This window comes from Anoplophora glabripennis, unplaced genomic scaffold (assembly GCF_000390285.2).
Source record: "Anoplophora glabripennis isolate ALB-LARVAE unplaced genomic scaffold, Agla_2.0 scaffold47, whole genome shotgun sequence".
In the NCBI taxonomy this organism is placed as follows: domain Eukaryota; kingdom Metazoa; phylum Arthropoda; class Insecta; order Coleoptera; family Cerambycidae; genus Anoplophora; species Anoplophora glabripennis.
In genome coordinates, this window is record NW_019416342.1 from 1,551,040 (window position 1) to 1,572,977 (window position 21,938).

The window sequence follows — 21,938 nt, forward strand, 5'->3', positions numbered from 1 at the left end:
AGAGCATGGAGATTGGCTTATTGGTGGTTGACAAGATTGATATGAGCTTCGAGCATATACCTACTAGAGGCAGACTTCAATGCTAAATAAGTGAAACAGGCGTGCGAGAGAGAAAGCAAATAAAACTAGTAGCTATCTTTCTCACCCCAAAAATTTTATTGGTTAAGAATCAACCCCCCGTTATTCCCCTCCAAAACCTTGGTATATGCTCGAAGGGTGTGAGCGTCCAGCGATTCCACCGTCAAATTAATTATAAATCTATGGTCTATGGTCTAGTCATTGTCAATGTCAGTGGTTGGTTTTGGTTTGGTTATATTTAAATTTTGACGTGTTTGTATTGAATATTAATTTTGATATTTGTTTTTGAAACATATTTATAAACCTGTGATGGTAAATTTAAAACATGGATTTATGTGCGTAAAACGAAGAAAAAAATTGCTTGATAGATTTTGGAAAATTTATTATGTAATATAAATATTTCTTGCAAATTATCAATTATCCAGGTCTACATATTTAAGGTTAGGTAATTAAAAATATGTTTTTATTACATTACACCTTTTGGATATTTATATACATACATTGTGTATTAAGTCAACAACAATTAAGTGAGTCAGAAGCTGCTGAACAGCTATGTATCCTTTTCAAAATTTAATAGTGCACAAATTTATAAACGTCTCAAACCTTAACAGAATACAGATATAAAATTATTTAAGAGACAACGTGTAGAGCAGTTAGAGGCTATCAAAAATTTTAAGAAAATTTCTAGTTATGAAAAGCAATATTCAATGATTATGTTAATGGCAGAGAAAGTATTTACTGTTATTCAAGAAAGTCGTGCTACTATAGAAGCTTCACCATACATTCCTGGAGTATCTGATTTTCCATTAGATAATCAAATTAAGGAAGCTTTGTCAAACATTTTAGAAAACACAGCTTTATTTTCTGAAATAATATTAAGGTTTCCTGATATTGCCGTTTCAATCTTAAAAATTAACAATAATTGGGATGTGATACTACAGTGGGGAATTGCATTTTGCCATCAAGTAAAATATTTATTAGACAAAAATACTGTTAAACTTTTATATCTTGTTAATCAGGAATTGAACCATGTTGAGCGAGATCCTAATTATATAAATCCATACAGAAAAATGGATGAAAGGAGTAAAGTTGAAGGTGAAAAACAGTTAAAAAAGAAAAAAAAGAAAGAAATAAAGAAAGGCCCAAAATTATCAAGTCATTTTGAATTGTAAGGAAATTTTTATCAAGAATATGCTTATTGTATAATCAAATTAAACATTAATTTAATAATACCTGTTTATTTCATTTAATCTTTATTAATTTCTAAGTAATTACTACTGTAAAATGGTCTAAATGGAACAACTAAGTCATTAGTGCCTGGTAACTCTTTGGGTTTAAATATAAATTTGATAAAGGTAATATTAAGCGGTCTCAAAAGTTATTTTAATTTACATTTACATAAGATTAATATAAATGCAACAAATTCAATTCATTTAATTTACTTTAGATATAATTATACATATAGTAGGATCATATTTGATGCAAAGTAATAAATGATTGCCTGTCAAGGGATCCAGTGCAGTACGGTTTTAAGGGGTTTAGAAATTGAATAATTTCTTTATGCATTATGAAGGTATCAGTTCAGTCTGTCATCCCTTTCCTACAAAAATTCCTTTATTCTCATAAACTGTTTATTTTAAATATATGTGCCACTGTTTACTTGTCTTTTGGAGTCAGTCTCTGATTTACAACCAAGCTCGCTAGGTATTTGACATATAACCGACCGCTTCGTCCACTCGATGCACATGGGCGACAGATTTTACATTCAATTTCATTTTAAATTTGAAATGGTTCATCTTATGTGTCCTAAAAATGATGACACGAATTTACTTTGATAAAAGACTGACAATTTTTTGCTCTTTGTATCGAATATGATCCTACTATAGGTATTCTGTCGATGAATACGTTAATATATGAATTAATTTGATAATCTGGTAACAATTAAAAAATTTTATTTCAAAACAATTTGTTTTACACGACTTGTGAAGAATGATGTAAAATTCTAGAGAAAGTAGTGTATTTTTTAGTAAAAATGTACAGCATGTAACAATATAATTTGACTGCCTATTTTTCCATCATATGTTACACTTCATTAAATAATATGAAAGAAAATAATATTAGAATCCAATGTTATGGTTGATTTATTGATAGATATTTGTCTGTGGGTCTATTTACACATAAAATATTGTAACAATAATTTATTGATTTCATAATGTCGTACAAAACAATTATCTTATTTAGTAAAACCTATAAATAACAAAATTAACAATACTTAAGTTTCTAATTCAAAAATTTGGTTCAAAAATGTAACTGATAAGTAAACTTTATTACAGTTGTTTGTTCAACATAATCGTTGCAGAAAATATCTAACAAATTTATTTTTGGAAAAAATACCACCTATCAGTTACATTAATTATTTATTGCTACTATTTGATATTTATACCTATTATTTCCTTACATTGTCAGGAACATAATTGTCTTTACCTGGAATACCTGAACCAGTAGCATCACCTAACCAAGGGTATTGGTTCGGACATTCATTGCAGGTTTCTAAATATCTGGTGTCAGTTATATTTAATTCTGGTCTTTTAAAACTTAGAGCACATTTATTGGGGAGTTTGCAAGGTGTAGGAGGTAGGTTGTCTCTCTTCCTGCAGTCCCAAGGCTCGTAATTATTGAGTTGCTTGGCCGGTTTAGGATCGGTCATCCAGGTCAGAGCTTGTGTTGTTGTCACGAACCAAACATCTGGTCTGTAAAATAACATAAATTACATCAAATCAGTTTCTACTGACAAGCAGAAGTTGAGATGTGTAAAAATATCTTATAAATTGATTTTACTTAATAATTTTACAGTAATTATTTCTTGTTTTTATCATATCAAATAATTGTTTCACTTTGAAAAATGTAATATAACTTATAAAGGCAGTAGTGCATTAAAAAAATATATTAAGATATTTATTTTTTAACTACTGAGAAATTTATTGAGATTATTGGAGTTTATGTGTTTAAAATATTAAAAATCTAGCCACATTTTTTATTTAAATATTTTTATACAAAACAACTTTTATGAATTACGTTAATTTTGTTGCATTGTAAAATAAGACTTACAGTGTGATAACCCAGTTCAAAAATTTGTGGAGTCCTTGTTCCAATTCTTTTATGGAAAACCAGTTGGTATGAAAGGGCATCATATAAGGTGCCCTGTTCTGGTCGTAGTATCTAAGAAAATCTTCTTGTAACCATTCAAATACATCTTTTGCATCATGATTATGTAGCACACATTGATCCAGATAGGGGCAGTGCCCACCCTCAAATCCTTCTACATAGTGAGTATTTAGTGGAACTTCCCAAACACCTAGAAAGAACATTTAGATGTTTTTTTTTTCAGTATTAATGCTAATATGCTTTTATTCTTCAATGTTCAAATTTAAATGTTTTAGAGCTGTAGTTTTTCTTTATTTTTCTATATGCTAAATATGTCTAGCTAATAATTAGTCAAAAAAATTTACATTTATATAAAAGTGTGGGAAATACTTTTTAAAAGTTTAATTTTTCATAATACAATTTTCGTAATTAAAAAACAATAGAGTATATATTCTTCAAAGATTACTATCATTATTTCTCATGAAAAACATTTTAACCGAGTATGTATAAAAATATGCATGACAAAATGCCCAAATTAATAATATTTAAAAAAATCGTAATAACCTTTGGTTTAGTATATTAAGAGTCAGCTCGTTAATACTAAGAACAGGTTTATAATGAATAATATCAATCAAACAAAAAACGCGTTAGCATACTCTACCTGGGAATGATCTAGACGGGCAAGTTCCCGATTTACATTCATGAGGTATTTTATAGTCCAAAGTGTATGGCCAAACGGGTATAGGCAGAGCTGGCACTCCAATAGAACTATCATAGATGTATCCAAATTCCTCTAGTACCTGTTAACGGTTAATATGTATCAAACACCACTACAAATGAAGACGACGTGATTTTATTTTACCTTATACTGTGTATTGCGTCCTGGTTTTAAAAATGGCGCTCTCATTCCAACTACCTCACTCTTTGAAATATTGGATAGATGCTTCAAGATGTCTCGCATGCCTACCATTTCCCCGACCCATTCTTCATAGCCTTTGTCTTCCAGCCCACTTTGCAGCCTTTAAATAAAAGAACATATTAAGGGCATAAGAACTTTTCCAAAATTCAATTCGTGTAATTTTCACAACCTCCAGTTTTTTATGAAAATGGTGAAAGAAAAGCGAAATTTCTGATTTTTGCAGACTTCCTATTTAAATGTTAAATAGTCAATTGAATATTAATGTAGGTATGTACTTATTTAAATATATTTAAATACTTAATATAATATTGTTATTGATTATATTAATGGTGAGATAACTATGAAGTACCTATAATAATAATGTTTAATTAATCTCTTAATCTTATTTAGAAATAAATCCCTGCTGAAGGTTTGTTTTACGGTAATAATTATAGGTACTGCTATATTATAATGTAATAATACAGAAGCTGAAGTTAAGATGTTATTGGATAAGAATTATACCTTTTTCGCCATTATTTAATACTTGATACTACTTACGAAATAGTCTCGGTGGCAATTTCATGACCTTCGCTTGCTAGTTCTTGAATCATGTGGTAGTTGCTGTACTCGTGGGATATGAAAAACGTGCCTTTAATTTCACATCCATTGGGATTGAGCCGTTTGTGATTGAAAACTTTTCTGTAGTGATCGTAGTTGTTCAAGTTTACAGCTCCATCGAATGTAAGAAGTATCATTTGTGGAGTCTGGAAATGAGAGGTACACGTTAGGTATTAGATACTATTGAAACTACTAGAATGTTTTGGTAAGACTATAAAGAAATTCTCTTGTGCTGCCTTTATCCATAACTCGTAATACTTAAATGAAAAAAAATAATGGGGTAGCATGAGAAAAATTCTACCCCTAAAACCACAAGTAATTCTGGGATGATAGATCTTGCAAAAGCAATGGCAATTGGTAAAATAGTCTGTATGTACAAATTCAATGTATGGCACTGTGGATTATTATGTAGTTACCAATTATTGTTAATAAAATAAAAATTCACGTCATAACGTGAATGGTGAATGCCTTACCGCTTCAGGATCTAATCCACCAGGTACAAGTGTTCCATCTTTAGAGCAAAAGCAATATGGAAGTTGGCATTCTGCAGGATCACATCTTACTGCTAGATCTGTTGGTGGTTCAGTGATTGGAGCTGGAGCTAAAAACAATAATTTTAGTAGGTACCTAGATACTCTTTTTTTTATAATTTTGAGGAATGTTAAATATTTTAATTTTTTCTACCTTTTTCATGTCATCGAAAATGTATTCCTAAATTAAGATCTTTCATTTAGTGTTAGCTTTAAATGTTATATTATTTTATAGGTACCCACAAATACTCCACATCCCAATTACTTCACATCCATGTTTACTTGAAGTGAAGTAATTGAGTATGTGAAGTATTTGTGGACGTAAAATAATGTGAATTCTAAAAATTGATACTTTTTGGAAATTTTTGACTTAATATTTCATTTGCTGTTATATGTCTTCTGCATGGAATCTATTGTGACTGGCACAAATAAAACTAATCAAAACTGATATTCTAAAGATAAAAAATCTGCATATTGTATAAAGTTACATTCAAAAGCACTACACAAAGTTGCTTTTCGTAAATAAATATTCCTGTGGAAAATAGGCTTAATATGCCTAAATAAATAAATAAGATTATGATAGCACAGTCCTTTATACTTCCGATAAACATTGAGCATATATATATACATTTTTAAATTATACAGTGGAGAAAAAATGTATTTCATCTGGGTCGAGTATTCCCCTATTATTACTTTTGAGATATGAAAAAAGTCGAGACATTGACAAAATACTTACTAGTGGCAATTGGTCCACATCTAGCTTCGTTCTTGAAGGTACAGAATTTTGATATATCATCAAAATATAGCCCAGAAGGGCATCTGTTTACATATGGATAACCGTCAACACACTGAAAAAAATAATTTAATTTTAACCAAATCCTGAGGAGTACACAATCCTAAATATTTTTTGTGTTAACTATATGAAATAACCTGTAAATAATTTTTGGAAGAGTTAAAAAGGCTGGAAATTGTTTCCCACCTTAATTTTATCTCCCTATTAATTTTCTTATGAAATGTAGATAATCATAAATTTATTAATATTTGTAGGTATATGATCTTGTGAAAGGCGATATGTACCTAGAGATTTACCTGGTAAAATCGTTTACACGTGGCAGGATCCGCATAATTTCCGTTTCCTGTGCTCTGCGGGCATTCGAAATCTTCATTCTTCTTATCGTCTGCTTTGGCCTTTCTCTCGTTTTGGCTATTCACTGCAAAAAACTGTAGATAAAAATCATGTAGAAACTAACTCGTCACTATCGCTTATCTCTACTGAATAAAAGAATTGACAAACAACATATGTACTAAAAAAATGTACAAATTGGAATATGTTTCTTAAGATTCGAGCATACATATATCATGTCATGTACTTTTGATCACTATAATAATGAAAATCAATTGAAACAATGAAAATTTAATTCAAGTAAGTACCTAATCACGTTATTAACTAACAATATTATTGAAAGCAACTACTCTGCTCATTGAGGTCCTGCCTAGAATTGAATAACACGTCAATATCAAGTAAACAGTTAATGCTTTGTATCAGTAAGCAGTGAATAGCAAAATCGTCGAAGACGTAATATTTTGATTAATAGGTCGCTTTCTGCCAGTAGGCATAAAGGCAATTAAGTCATGACGTACGTTGTAGGTTATATCTCACCCATATTCAATTCGGCTCAAAAGTAAATGTATCTCTTCATTAATTTTGAATGCCTTCTATCATGAAAATGAAGCGTTTTTGGACCATATTTATAGAAATTTCCGTTGTTAAAGTTTGTATAGAAATAAATAAATGTTGTATTTATATAAGAAGAAGTTGTTCAGTGACAGTTATAATTATTATATCTAGGTAAATATAAGACTAACCATTTATAACATTCCATTATTCCACTATATCTACAGTTTATAGTGAGAGTGGTTTCGTCTAACTGATTAAACTTTCGACTAATAAAATTGAATTTATATCTAATATTGTACATTCACAAAGTTCTTTCCTGTGTCGTGAACTTGAACTCAAACAATTTAGGAAAGTTAGTTTGTCATTGTATACTCGCAGGTATATTATACTTATTAAAAATATATACTTCCATATGCGTGTCACCATTTTTCTTCTGTGAAAACTGTCGTGAACAATATTTACTCGAAGTGCATAGAAAGTGCTAATAAATACCTACTTTTCTTTGGAGTATCCGTAACAGGTTGAAAAGTTTATATTAAAGAAACTGTAGATATCTAAATGTATAATTTAAGAAATTGGTCAAGCTGAAAGGGTAAATATATTAGAATTAGAATGATATTACATAATAGTCCAGGGAAATTGTGTACATTTTTGTCATTATAATTTAATATTTGTTGCTATTCGGATGTATCCTTGCAGAAATAAGTTAATTAATTTGTTGGGGCTGAATTTTGTTTGGTCTTTGGTTGCAAGTTCCTTTCGAATTTTACTCAACTTTCGAATATAACCTATGAAGCCGTTTGTAGATCCCTATAAACGTGTGGAAAACCTAATCAAAAGAAGTTGTCGATGATCGAGAGAATCGAGCTGACTATCCCTGTGAAGCAGAAGATACCGAGCGGAAATCTAAATTTTTACCTATGTTCCGAATTCAACCGTCTAAACCATCCATCTAAACTATTCATATGGAAACCACTGCAAGCTGCAGCAGACGTCATCTGAAAAACCTGATGCTATTGGTACAATCTCTCAAATTTTTCCATAAAAATGCTAGGATTGCTACGAAACTTGAGTTAAAACGCGACACTCAGTTTCTTATATAAATCTTGATTAAGAGATAGATTTCATGATGGGGAAGTCGTCAATTATAAATCCTTCGAATTTGGAGAGGCCTGATATCAGCAATTCCCGAGAATTCGTGTGATTGAACGTCGACTTTGGTTTTTGGCAGTTTTATAACTGGAGCGGAAGTTTCTGACCGGTGTGAGAATACGACCCGAATTCAAACATTTTTGTTGCCTTTCGATATCCTGAAGCTGATTTAGAGGGAAGTACGTCCCAATGCAGGGTCTCACACACCAAGTCCAACAAACTTGAAAAACAAGAAACAGTTTTTTTCCGGATTGGTTGGTCGAATTCTAGCTTGAACTAAATAGTTGTATTGTATAAGCCTTTACATATGGTATACCAATATATTGTAAAAATTTTTGAAAACAAACTATTTCCAGTTCAGAACATTGTCAAAAATGTGTTGCGAGCGTACGCTCGAAACTTAGATTAACCATTTAGCATTCAATCCGTTTAGGACCTTCTTTGTCTGCTCCGAAGATTTTCAAGCTTAAAAAGTAGTACCAAAAAGGCTCTAAGACTAGACATAAAAGTAAATGAAAAAAATAACCATACTGTAAAAAAGTGCTCATGAATCTTGAGTATTGAAACAATCCAGTAGAAAACTATGTTGAAAGCTAACAAACCAGAGCATGGCAGAGCAACCAGATAAAATGGAAAAAGATCGACGTGCGCTTGGCCAAGTCTCCGTAGAAGATGGTGTAATTACCCAAATTTGTTAATAGAACAATATTATATGCAGTTTTATATAGTTACCTACCGAATTAGTTACAGAAATAATTTCAGTTAATCAAAAAGTAATTTTTTTTATAGTTAATTCACTTCAGTTCAGTTCAGGTAAGCATATATACAATAAGTAATGACGTCTCTTTTCTCATTAGCCAATATTTTGTCGTGAAGGACATCTGAGAAAGCTTAGATATATCAAGAATTTCTGAGAACAATTATTGTACAAGTCTTAAAAAATTTCTCTATACATAAAACTAACTGCAGTTAAGATTTACTAGAGAATATAAATACAAATATATACCTACTTGGGTACCTATATGTAATCAGCTTCTAAGAAATTTTATTCACGCGATTCTTGTTTACGCCGTTGTTGAATAATTAACGAATAAGTCTGTAAAGTAAAATATTTTCATAGGCTCGTATAATTAGATGCAAATATCTAATTGGAATATTTTGCAAACATGTCACATGCTTGTGTTAATTTTAATATCTTCATCCGCGGTTTCTAGTCGCTTCCATAGCGTGAATTGATAATGGCGAATGAGGGCATACTTACTTTGGATAGGTATCACTATTACTAACATGTTTACTTTAAAAATCATGTTGCAGCTGTGAAATATTCAGTGTGAAGATACATCAGTGGAGTGCTAGGTATATCCATTATTTTTAATGATGTATATAAAGATAATAAGATTCAGTAAGTTGTAGTTTAAAAATAAGTATCACTAGGTGGTCTTTTTATAGGTTTGTAAATGTAAATAGAACACAAGTCTAGACTGCAACTAATAACGATAACTAAAGGCAGCTATAGCTTGAAGTGTAGGTCGAAGTGTTATTTTACATTTTGTAATGTAGGTACCTCCAACAAAAAATCTTAGGACAAGTCATCGAAACAATGGTTCAGATTCACGGCAGACAAGATTTTATCTTCGTAACACAATACAGAAATTTGTGAGAACCCAAAACGGTAACTGTATTATAGTAGGTTTCTCACATCCCTGAGAATCTAGTACAGAGAAAAAATTTTAAATGCAATAGTTAATTGCATACTGCATTTATATTTCAGAATAATTGTATTTTAGGTATTTCTTATGAAATGAAATGTGGAATTATATATACAATTAATTTTTTGTAAAAATGTATTATGTAATCACTTTCTAGTTTCTAAGGAAGATTAAAATTTAATACAGAATTTATTTCACTTCAACTTGTAATTTGTAATTTTTCTAACGTATGTACATTGTTTGGCGTTGCTGGTAACATTTCCTTCCTGAAAAAAATTTTTCGAACTCAACCGACCTTGAAATAATATTAATTTAAGCCCAAACCAATCGAGGTTAAAGTAGAAAGTACCTATATGATGGCATGTGTGGAATCCCTATCACATAAAACTTTCGTCACAGTAATTTTTTTGAAAACCTTATTTTCTGAAACACAAATGTTAGTCTTCAACAATAGACAGATTTAATTTAGCTGTTTGTAATATTGCCTCAAGGTTAACCACTATGTTTTAGATTATTTAACAGCACAAACAATAATGCTCGATAAATTCTAGGATTGAATCTAATACGGCTACCGATTCCAGTAGATAAACTTTCGTTATATCTTTGAAATATATCTTTGACATATCCGTTTGTTTAAAATATGCAGGAGGGCAAATATTTTGTAAAATACATAATTGGAAGATGTCTTTGGGGATAAACTTTGCCCCAAATATGTACCAGGCCTAAGAATTATTACGTCCTCTAGGTACAAATTTTAATAGAAAGAAAAATATATATTTTTTTAATTACAAAAGGAGAATGACCTCCAAAATCACCAGAACCCAATCCTGCTGATATCTTTTTACGAGTTTATTTATATATAAGTATGAAAGAGATTCCAATATAATTGGAATCTATTTTGACTTTACTGCATTCCGTTTTTGAGTTTTCAATGAAAATATTTGATCCAGCGAATGATATAACTATACATTATAGAAAGCTATAATGAGTTTACAGCCGCATATTCCATCATTTTATTTAATAATGAATCGTTTTACTGATAGTGATAGATATTATTTTATTAGGTCTTCGAGGAATTATATAAGGCGATATAACATAACATCAGAATTTTAATTCGAATGCAATGGATGGCTGTCTAGTCCGTGTTGCATAAAATCTTTTTTTATATAGTAAAGAATTCAGTAATTACAGAATATGTTTTCAAATAATTATTTCATAAATTCTTTCATATGTAATAGTGAAGGTATACATAGAAAGTAAAAGTATCATTTCAAGACATAGGTACCTACTTAATCAACTAATAGGTAGAACACTTTTTTTTAAATAGCTGCAATGCACAATCTGCTTGGTATAATGTTATTAGTTTTATGTTAAGCGAATGAAGATGATTTAGTTCAAATAAGCTACTGAGAGTGAGTGGCAAGATAGTCAAATCGTATCAGAGCATCTGCTTTTAATATTGAAGAGGTTCTTCATTACTTTGAATTAAATAATCAGAGAGAGAAAGTGGTTTGGAGATTAGACGAGATCTTTGGGAAGTCTTTATTGCACACTTAAGTGCAGATTATATTTAACCGAGTTTATGTATTACATAACTGATGTACTGGTGAAGTTACGGAAAAAATAAATGAGGTATCTAGATCGGATAACGCCAAACATAATTCCATTTTCAAATCCTCAATAAATGTGACACTACTACCGAAGAACAAACGTATTATTTACAAAATTAATAACATGATTCCGAAGAACTGGTTTTTCTGGTTGTATTAATTTATTGTGTCTTAATAACGCTACTGAGATACAGATATTTAAGTATTTAAAAAAAGCTGAGGTTCAACTAGGAAGAAAAAAAAATAGTTTTTTTCGTGAAGAAGATAGAATTTTTGAAGACATTGCTGGATTACATAAGGAAGATGATTTAAAATCTTTCGTCAACACAGAATAAAATTTGCGCCAGTACTTTAAGCTACAGATAATATAAAGTGACATGTTCCAATAATACATTATAATGGTGCTTTAATTTGCAAATTCAGTCCCGGCAAAGAGAAATCGTTCTACAGTTTATTAGTCGTCTACTTTGGAAGAATTGCCGAATATAAGTTTCACTGTGCTATATAAAACGTGCCATATGTGACAATAAAGGATGGTTGCAATAAAAACTGATATGTTAATTCATAATATTGTGTGTGCGTCTTAAGGTGGAAGCAAAATTATAGGCATTTTTGTTACGGGTGCATATACCTAACCTACAAAGTTTGCGTCATATTATATTAAATGCCATTGCTTACTTAAGCAAAGCATTACTTTGTACCTATAGTAGCAAGAGGGACATACTGACATGTAGGTGCTATGAAAGTATGACTTATTTCGTACTAGGCGAAATAAAATTTTAATTAATAAAATTGTGGGAAACTATCTAGCAATTTTTAACGAAAACACAAGAATGATGATAATGCACAATGCTTTTATACCAAATTCCATAAAAAAATGTTAGTGAACAATTATCACTGGCTGAAAAAGAATTTTTGAAATATCTTAAAAGATTAGTAGTCGTCTTAATCCAGTCACAACTACACTTTTAGCTAAAGAAATATTTCCACAAAAATTAAAAATTAAGAATTGCAAGTACCATCTAATAATTGCATAAACGAAATGACTAGGAATACGTTTATTATATTCCAATTTGTGTGAAAATTGACAATTTATTTTGTTTATACTTTTGATGGGTCTACTGGAACACAGTTGCAGCTAGTCTTTGCCTAGTAAAAAAAATCAACAAATCTAATTTATTTCTTGATTACAATAGGACAATTTCGATCGGTTATTCTCTTATTTCATGCTTTTTTAAGATTTCAGGAGTAATTAAACTGTGGATGCAATATTTCCAATAAGATGAGAATAAAAAATTTATTTTAAAACGATTTGTGTATAAACAATGTAAATGTCTTTTGTTTTAGTGTCAATAATAAACACTCCCAGGATATCATTTTATGTTTTAGAATTTTTAAAGAATCTCTCATTATATCAATTACGTAAAAAATGTATATTACTGATTTTTCGACTTTTTGATAGCACAGTTATGTAGATATCTAAATGCTTATCTAACAAAACTTACCTCTTGATATTTTTTGTTCAATTTATAGTTAAGGAATCGCTTCACGAATGATGGAATATGTTTTTTTGAATAACCTGTATATTACTCGTTCGTAATGGAACCAGAACAGCAGCTAATACTTCTTGGTCTGGTTTTACGAATAACAGAAGGTCGCGAAAGTAATAAAACTAATTTATCTCTATAGATAAATATCAATTTGAGAAATCTGCGTTTTACTACATTTGTTTTCCAATAAGATGTAGGTATTAGTTTACTTCAATTACTTACTGAGTAGTAGTTGTTCAATTCTGGAGAAAAAAGTTCTCGTGTTAAAGTTTTTGGAAAATATTAGAAAAATACAAATATCTCCAAATGTGTTTTACGTAGATTAATGAATCTTGAACTGGCAAACTAATTAACGGATACTTTGATGTCGATAAAACTAAAGTGTAATTGTTTTATGGAGATAGAAATCTTAATATAAATTGGTCAAATCAAATGTCCCAAATTCGGATTCACCTTCTATACAATCTGAAGATAACGTTGAAATTTATTCTTGAATCAGATACACCAAAACATTAAAGCTGAACTAAAAATTACTCGTTTTTGAACTATTTCTTAAAGGAATTGAGAATCATGTCTTTGGATTGCACCAAGGCAAAATTACAATAATTTTTAGACTGAATATAAAAATTTATTCTTTCATTAGTCAAAACATTTACTTAATTAAAATGATATTTTTAAATGGCATATCCATTAATTTATTTCGTATTCTAGACAGCTTTCTGTATCCACTGTCAATAACATACACAGTTATTGTAAGTCATAGTGGTGATACTGATAATATCTATGTAGTAGCAAATTTTAGATAGCCACTAAAATTTTAATTGAGAAAGAGTTTACTTTTTTCCCCATACCATGTTGAAAGAAAACTGAAAATGTTAAAACAAGCGGAATAGATGAACGGTACTTATTTCCTGAAGTTAAGCCACATCATGATAACCATATTTTTTAAAATGACATTCACTTGTTTTCCTGATTCCTTTCTGACTTTATAGTACTTTCTATGTTCAATACCAAACCTTATGGTTTTCAAAGACGTGGGCTAAATGTCAATTTTACCAATGCTAACATATTTTCCATGCATGTATTCGAATGGCCATTAAGATCTTCTGGAACTGAATCTACCTGCGCTAACCACAAAAAGATTTTAGGTAATAATTTATGAAGAATTCTTCATTCAACCCAACTGGTATTACTGGTAAAACCAGTTATACTCTATGCTTTGACGATCAGGGGCTTTTAAATTCAGAAATCAGCAATGTAGATGTTTATCTCTTGCTAAGGAGTTAATATATCGCATAATTAATAACTTAAATGATACACTATGCACCAGTAGCGACAGACAAAGGCTTGGTTGGCTGTCAGCGAAATTTGTCAACTACTGGTAGGGGAGAGTAGGGCGCAGACAAAGATTGAAGACTTAGACTATGACAGAACAGTTAGAGAATATAGAATTTTAGTAAAACATATAAAAAAAAGAAAAAAGTGACAGGAAAACTTCTTTTTTACTATTTTCTTAATATTTTACTGATGAAAAAAAGAATAAAAGCATTGTGTTTAGGTAAAACAATAATAATTTAAAATTTTGTTATGTCTATGTATTTTGTCACCGAATATTACTCTACAATAAAAATTTTTGATTTAAAAAAATTTAATACGAAGCCTATTCATTCATTTTCTATTAATATCTGCAAAGGTAACAAACACCCCATTACAGGAAGAATTTAATTAATGAATTTTCTATAAAACATGTGGAACGATCATTACAACAAAATATATCCTCAGGGTCAATAGTAAGAATGTTGGGGATGTAAAAAATGGCACACACTTACTTTACTCTACCCTACCAAAATTATCAGGAGTGCTGCTTAGCCTTGAGCGGCGATAACTCAATAGCGTCACTATAAAGCAAGAAACTGTTCAATAATAAAATAAAAACATTTAATTATGCATAAAAAATTGAAGTTCAGGTATATACTTCCTAATGCAAATATTTTGTCGCAGCTTACCATTTATTTGTAATTATTTATTATCATTATAAAATTGTATAAGTTACTTGGCCAAAATCTGTTTTTTCTGTCATAATAAATGTTATACTAATTTCCTTTCTATGGAAATTGAAGGCAAAACAAGTATCCTTATTTGATGATACTTAGTTGCTTCTAATTTAATAGATAAACTTATAACTATTGTTGCTAAAAGTCGTCATCTATTGTTTTTCCAGTTTTAAATGTTTAACTAAGGTACTTGCACCCATTAAGGCCATGCCATTGGATTTATAAGCCAATGACCATACTAAGCTTTGAGTCATCAAAGTTACTGGACTGATGCATTCAGCAAGAAACTAATTAAATTGGTCTTATTATGAGCCTTTATAAATTTGTGCTATTTAAATTTTAAACAACTGAAAATTTCAAGATAATATATTATAAAGAGTTATAAAATACAAATGAAATTAATGGGCGCTCTTAATTTTGATTTAAGTTCAATTGAATAATTTACTAATGCTACTGATAACTCACCGAAGGCAATATCATCATATAATGATGTCAAAGGTAGAATTTGATGCATTATGGCAAATTTCTGAGTTTCTATTCGCAATAGTTGGTATTTCAAGGTTGTAATTACAAGATTTGATAACGTGTGTAATTATTCGGAGAATTTTATAATATATTTTTTTAAGGTATATACAGGGTGATTTAAAATTCTCGGTACAAAGAATTGACGGGCGTATTTTTGAGGTAAAAATTATTTTCGAATAGGCTTTCTGGTAAAAAACCTTTAAATCATTGAACAATTCGTATTAACCATTTCATTTCTTAAATTTACTCACAGTGTGGACAAGCTATTGATCAACTCCATTATAAATCGTGATCAGTTAATTAGAAGTTCACCACTATATCAAGAAGGAACAACCGATTATAGCGAGATTAACAAGATTTTTAGTTAGTTCTATTGTCTATAACCATATGCTTGTTTTATTGCATTATTCATGATCTAACTTGTAAAACGTGACTGAATTCTTGATAATTTGTCACAGTATAGCGCTGAAAAACAGTAGGCCCTGATATGGTCGTATAATTTTGAAAGAGTACTTTAGTTTTTGCGAAGAACTGTCTTATATTTCTCCTAAGAAAAAAAAAATAGATTGTACCAGAGGATAAAAGTTACAAGAAAATTAAAAAAATCATTTTCATATGCAACCGAATTCATATTGATTCCATTACAAATCTTTGAACACAGTGAGAGAAAGACTATAAAAACTAATTTACGAGCAGTAAGCAGAAAGGTTAATTACATATACAAAGTTCAACAGACGTTTTTGTTGCAAAATGAGCACTCGTTTAGAAATCATATTAGAAAACAGTACACGGGGACGATGACCTTACCAACTGTGTTTTGGCTTCATTGTAAGAACCACAAAGGAGTATCGGTGTCAAAAAGTGTTAGTATTGAACAAGTTCATTGCAATTTGCATTTAACTGTGATTAATAAAAACAACAGCTATTGTTTATTGTATTGATTGTGGTTTCATTCGACTACCAGTTGATACAATACTTTAATAAATTTGCAAATATCGATGGATTATATTCCAGTATCTTGTTACCTAAATGATTAAATGAAAACTTGATCTAGATTTATTACTATTACCTTAATAGCCTTAATAGTTACTGGAAGCAGGTATCTTTTTTGGATTGATTTAATTAAAGAACCAATTTCAGTTTTGCAGTTGTAACATTGTATATCATTAAATTCAGTTACAAACTAAGGTCAACTTCCTGAAAATTGATGCAAATGTAAAACTAATATGCAAAGTACAGATAAATACCTGAATCATTTACATAATATGAATACAAACTATTAGAATTCATTATAACGTAATTCTTGAATCATAAATGCTATTTAGTTTAACCAGAACTAGCAAAAAAATAATAAAAAAATGAAGGTAGTTTCAGTTAAGTGCGAATATTGCTAATATAAAGTTTCATAATATCAATGAATAAATTGTGGGTAAATTTTTATTGTTATGGTGTTATTATGCAATCTACAAAATTGTTTTAAATTCCGATGCTGTGCTTAGATGGCAGCTACGTGGGAATTTTTTACATTCAGGATGTGATACGTCAACGATCAAGAAGACAGTATTTCTACAGGAAAAACTTGTTTATTATTTGTAAATAAAAATTACAAAAGGGAATACTGCACCCACTTTCAATGACATAACATGTAATTTACAAGAAATAAATTGTAACAAGCAAAATCTCGGTTTAAAAAACTTATATTTGCTGGTTGACAGACTGTTACGTTATTTTCACTTTCATAATTATCTGAGACTGACGAATTTATTCATTTGCAACTAATGCTTCATATACAAACAGGCCCTCGCGAGAATATGCCTTTATCAGGAATGGTCACTCACCTAAGGACACATTTAAATAAAGCACACTTAATATCACTAACTTGAGGCAGTTCATTCGCAGGAAGGCTCCCATAATTCCTCCTGCTGCACAGTCTACGGCACTTAACTGACCACAAGTATCTCTGAATACTGCACTTTCCTCTTCTTCGACTGCCTTCCTCATTGGTCACTCATTGGCTATACGACTTTCTTCGCCATAACGATTAGGTCAAGGAGATATACCGGTTCACATTAAATTCTGGTTGAAATTCACAAACTGCCCTCAGCTTCATTAATTGACGAATTAAATAGACAGAAATTTAATGGTTTTCCAGATGAATTTAACTGTTTTCCTCTTGCGTTTCATATGAACCATATGTTCTTCATGGAACTGGAGATAACGTTTACGTTTTTGAGAGTTTTACAGTTTTATTATAATTACTACCGAATGTGGAACACAGAACTTTAAGAAAAATAGTGATATATTTTTGTGTAGGCATAACAAAATGAATGGAGTAGTTATTTTGGTGATCTCATAAAATTATTTTTGGGATTGGATTTACCAGTAAAGGGTAGAGCAATCTATAGATTGAAATAAATCAATTTTTATAATGTGTCATTTTACCATTGAGAATAAAAAATATACAGGATGTTCAGTGGAAGACCACAATTCCTGTACTCAAAATAGACAGATATCGGTTAATTGACCTTCATTTAGCCGCTAGACAGTTGTAAAGTTCCAATTTTGATTATTTTTTGGGGTGTAGTACAATAGTCGTTTTTAAAACTTACCACTACTAGAATATTGATGTACCATGAAAATATGCATCTATACTACAATATTTCAATCGCTAGAAAGCACTGATTTAGTAAGCACTTTACTTGAAACATAAGTTTACAAAAAACTGTATAGTTTAGTTACTATTTTCTACTCATAATCCCTGAATTCTGCATTAGTATTTGAAATCTATGACAGCTGACAGATTTAATAGTTCTCTAAAGTCTCTAAATAATATATAATCTACTTATTATATCTGAAACTTTTTTACTTCTATAAGTAAAATATACGTGAAAGATTTTATTATTTTAGTTGTCAGTTACATCTGTAATTAAAAGAACAACTTTTCAGTTTGCATAAATGTTGACGTAATTATATAAGCATTCAAAATATTAATTATATTGTTGAATTTTCCCATTTATTATATCAACTGAAATCTCAAGTCTAAAGACAGATCATGTTTTGATTGGCTAATTCAATGAGTTCCGAATTATTGCAAATTCGGGAAATTTCTGAACGCACCATTAACAATTAATGTTAGGTGCTTCCATGGCAACCAACAAATATACAAACAAGAAACTTGTCTGTCACAGAGTCTGTGGGGTCTGTGTCTTGTGAGTAGACTACTGCATGTTTAACTTTATCAATATTTTTTCATTGTCCTCTGTTTATGCCTCAAAATAATTAAACATTTGTTGGTAATCAATTTTGCATTGTAAACTGAAAAAATATGAATTGGGGTGGTGATCCTTTGGGCTCAAAGAAGGTAAAACAATAAAAATAATTCTTCCTTATCTAAAAGTAAATGTTTTAGTCTGCACCTAAAGAAGGTAGAAGAATGAGCAGCACATTAACTCAAGGCGATTCTGAAGAAATTTTAGATGATTCCCTTGCTTCAAATGGTGGCATTGACATCTCTGCACCTGTAAGAACTAGGAAGATGGGTGTGTGGAGTGAGGAAGCATCTAAATATTCAAAGTATTTTTGAATTAATATAGAAAAATGGGAAAACCATGGGTATCAACAGAGAGGAATAATACAAATTTGTTGTTTTTTAACTAAGTTCCAAATTTAATTACTGCTTTTTGCAATAACAGTCAGTTTTAATATAAAATTTAACTTTAATAAAAAAGTATGTGTCTAGAATCTGATTATAGAGAATTATGTTATTAAAGATTTCTTATGAGAATTGCATACTTATGGTTCTCCATTTCTGGGTGTGTTTTGTAGTGTTTTGTTTTATCTGAGTGTTGTTTTAGGGGAAAAAACGGTTCAAACATCATTGAACTGTAAGTTGCTTTAGCCATATTTCTGATTTATAAATTTTATTACATTTACACGCATTAATTAAATATAGAGGGAGCTTTGGTGTTTTTTATTTTTTATTTTTTTTTGAGTAGCTTTACTTATCTCAGTAAGTATTTAATCTAATTTTGCTTATTAACCCTATTGAATTTTAGAGAAAGGTTTCAGAATGAGAAAATACAGGAATCAGATGATGATATACCTGTTATACCAGATATTGATGATCTGCAGGATGATCCACTAAATTTACCTGATGTGAAACCAATGTATGTGAGAATTTTCATTTTAAGTTAAGTTCTGTTATTTAAATTAACGTATTTTAATTAATTGTAGAATTTCAGTTGATAAATCTACCTATAAAGAACTGGATAACAATTTTGGAAATTTGCAAAGTGAACAGGTCAATTTTGGAAATCTGGGAGATATAGACCTTTCATTCCTTACCAGCAAGTTATATCCAGAAAAGGATGTTCAACCCTGCACAGAAGTTTGGACCATGGAGTCATTATTCAATGATCTTTCAAGATCTGCAGTATAAAATCCATATAAGTGTATTTAATATTTTATTCATATTGTTATTAGTGTTTTAGTATTTAATTTACTTCAATAAAATTATGTAGAAAAGTATGCAGAATTTTTATTTCTCTAAATGTTATTTCAAAGTTTTCATGTTTGGTTGTGCTTCTAAACTCGATTTATTGATTATTACACAAATAGCGTTATAGCTCATACTTTTTTAAACTATAAATTGCTACTGTCGTTTTTGTGTGGCGTTGTATTGTTAAACTGGTTGCCTAAGTTGAAAAGCTTTTTATGGTTCAAAAAGCGTTTAGTCGATTTACTGTAACTGACAAAAGGTTCTTCACTGACGATTATTATAATAGGTAATTGGTAATTTTTTTTAAACACAAAAACCAAAAAATCTTCCAATTGCAGCAGTTCTAATATTCAATCTGAAAAAGCATAAGGACATGGTATTTACTTTTCTTCGTTTTCAGCAATAAAACATACATTGAAACAAGAATATTGTTGGGATTAGTACGTTGTTTATAAAAATATGAACTTTGCAGTCGTTCCTACTTTATTTAGGATCATCGGCGTATTTCTTAAATTCGCTATACAGAAACTACTATGGTGACCAGTATTAGGTAATTATGAAGAGGTTAAGTCTATTTCTTTGATATTTGTAATCAAGATCATGAGAAAGAGAAGTATGGGTAGGCAATTATTTTTTTAATTACATCAGTGTTACATTTAATTATCTGAGAAACAGTACGGTTAAATCTATATAGTTTTAGTAAGTTCATGTTACGTCACGAGATTGTTCCTTGAATTATTTTAATAAAAAAGTATTGATACCGTTAAAATTTGAATCAATAAATTATTTAAGAAAAGTAACAGTTTTTTTAGGTTTTGATGGTGTATTTAAAATTACAAACAAAATTTTTTCGATTAGAAACATTAAATTTAAATCTAGTTACCTAATTTTCAAAATACTCAGCATGGTGCCGAAATTGTGAAGTTATTAGTGCTTAACTGATTGACAAATTTATAAACCTACTAATGCATCACATATCCTCATATTTGAATATATAGAGCCTTCATAAATGATTACAAGCTACGTGACCACCGAGCCTAGGCAATCAACATTGAATGGCTTTTACTGTCAATTAAAAATCCACAAATATGTGACCAATACCTATTAATGATTCGTTTACAATGAACAATGACAAACCGTAGCGTCAACGATCGAGATAATGCGATCGCTGATTGGTTGAATTGAATATCGCGAAAAATTACACCAATGACGGTTGGTGAAACAAAACGTTGTATTTTAATGTAACCTTGATCTTATTGTTTTAATAATTTTTAATTTTATAGAAATTTAATGGCAAACGTGAAGGACATAAAATTATTGTTCCAAACAAAATTACATGTCACGTGGCTTGTAATCATTTATGACGCTCTGTAAATATGTTTTAATTTCAAGACCAGTGTACAGGATCTTGAAATTAAAAAATATTTTTTTGGTTCATCAGGGCTGTTAGCATAAAATGACTTAAGAAATAATCTCTTGAAATTATGACACCGACTTAGAAAACGCCATGTATATTATAACAGCAAAATTAGGTTACTCTAATTTCATTATTTTTCTATTATCAATATTAAATAAAATAAATTGGAAACATTTTTTTTTTTAATTTATGATAGTATTTTTTTAATAGCGGCTTCCTTTTTGTCAAAATATTCTAGGTACTAGATTCCTCTATAATTTCATGGTATTTTTTATTTAAATGTTTTTAGTTTTCTTAGAAACAAAAACGTATATGAAGTTTGCAATTATAATTAGCATTATACTCTATTTTGTTACTCTGCCTAACGAAAATAGTTTTTTCCCACATTGATAACAAAAATAAACTGCTACATTGCAAAAAAAACCATAATTGCCAAGACTAAAATTAAATGAACACACCTAATTTGTATAAAAAAAA

The 21,938-nt window shown here is 29.9% G+C and overlaps 3 protein-coding genes across 3 annotated transcripts; 2 read left to right on the forward strand and 1 right to left on the reverse strand.

Annotated features, from left to right (window-relative positions):
* Positions 1-335: 335 nt before the first annotated feature.
* On the forward strand, positions 336-1,309 carry LOC108906436 (coiled-coil domain-containing protein 134). Its single transcript, XM_018709675.2, has 2 exons — positions 336-632; positions 697-1,309. The coding sequence occupies exons 1-2, from the start codon at positions 536-538 to the stop codon at positions 1,248-1,250; spliced, it is 651 nt and encodes a 216-aa protein (XP_018565191.1). The 5' UTR covers positions 336-535; the 3' UTR covers positions 1,251-1,309.
* Positions 1,310-1,583: 274 nt separating this feature from the next.
* LOC108906420 lies at positions 1,584-17,566 on the reverse strand. Its single transcript, XM_018709655.1, has 9 exons — positions 17,385-17,566; positions 6,358-6,479; positions 6,005-6,116; positions 5,212-5,339; positions 4,679-4,884; positions 4,085-4,241; positions 3,884-4,022; positions 3,187-3,433; positions 1,584-2,828 (listed from the first exon to the last, which is right to left on the reverse strand). Exons 1-9 carry the CDS (start codon positions 17,545-17,547, stop codon positions 2,525-2,527), a joined length of 1,578 nt encoding a protein of 525 aa, XP_018565171.1. The 5' UTR covers positions 17,548-17,566; the 3' UTR covers positions 1,584-2,524.
* A 1,163-nt stretch (positions 17,567-18,729) lies between these two features.
* Positions 18,730-20,053, forward strand: LOC108906444 (intraflagellar transport protein 43 homolog). The gene is made up of 5 exons (XM_018709684.1): positions 18,730-18,907; positions 18,956-19,119; positions 19,401-19,430; positions 19,602-19,712; positions 19,780-20,053. The coding sequence occupies exons 1-5, from the start codon at positions 18,872-18,874 to the stop codon at positions 19,982-19,984; spliced, it is 546 nt and encodes a 181-aa protein (XP_018565200.1). The 5' UTR covers positions 18,730-18,871; the 3' UTR covers positions 19,985-20,053.
* The last annotated feature ends 1,885 nt before the right edge of the window (positions 20,054-21,938 follow it).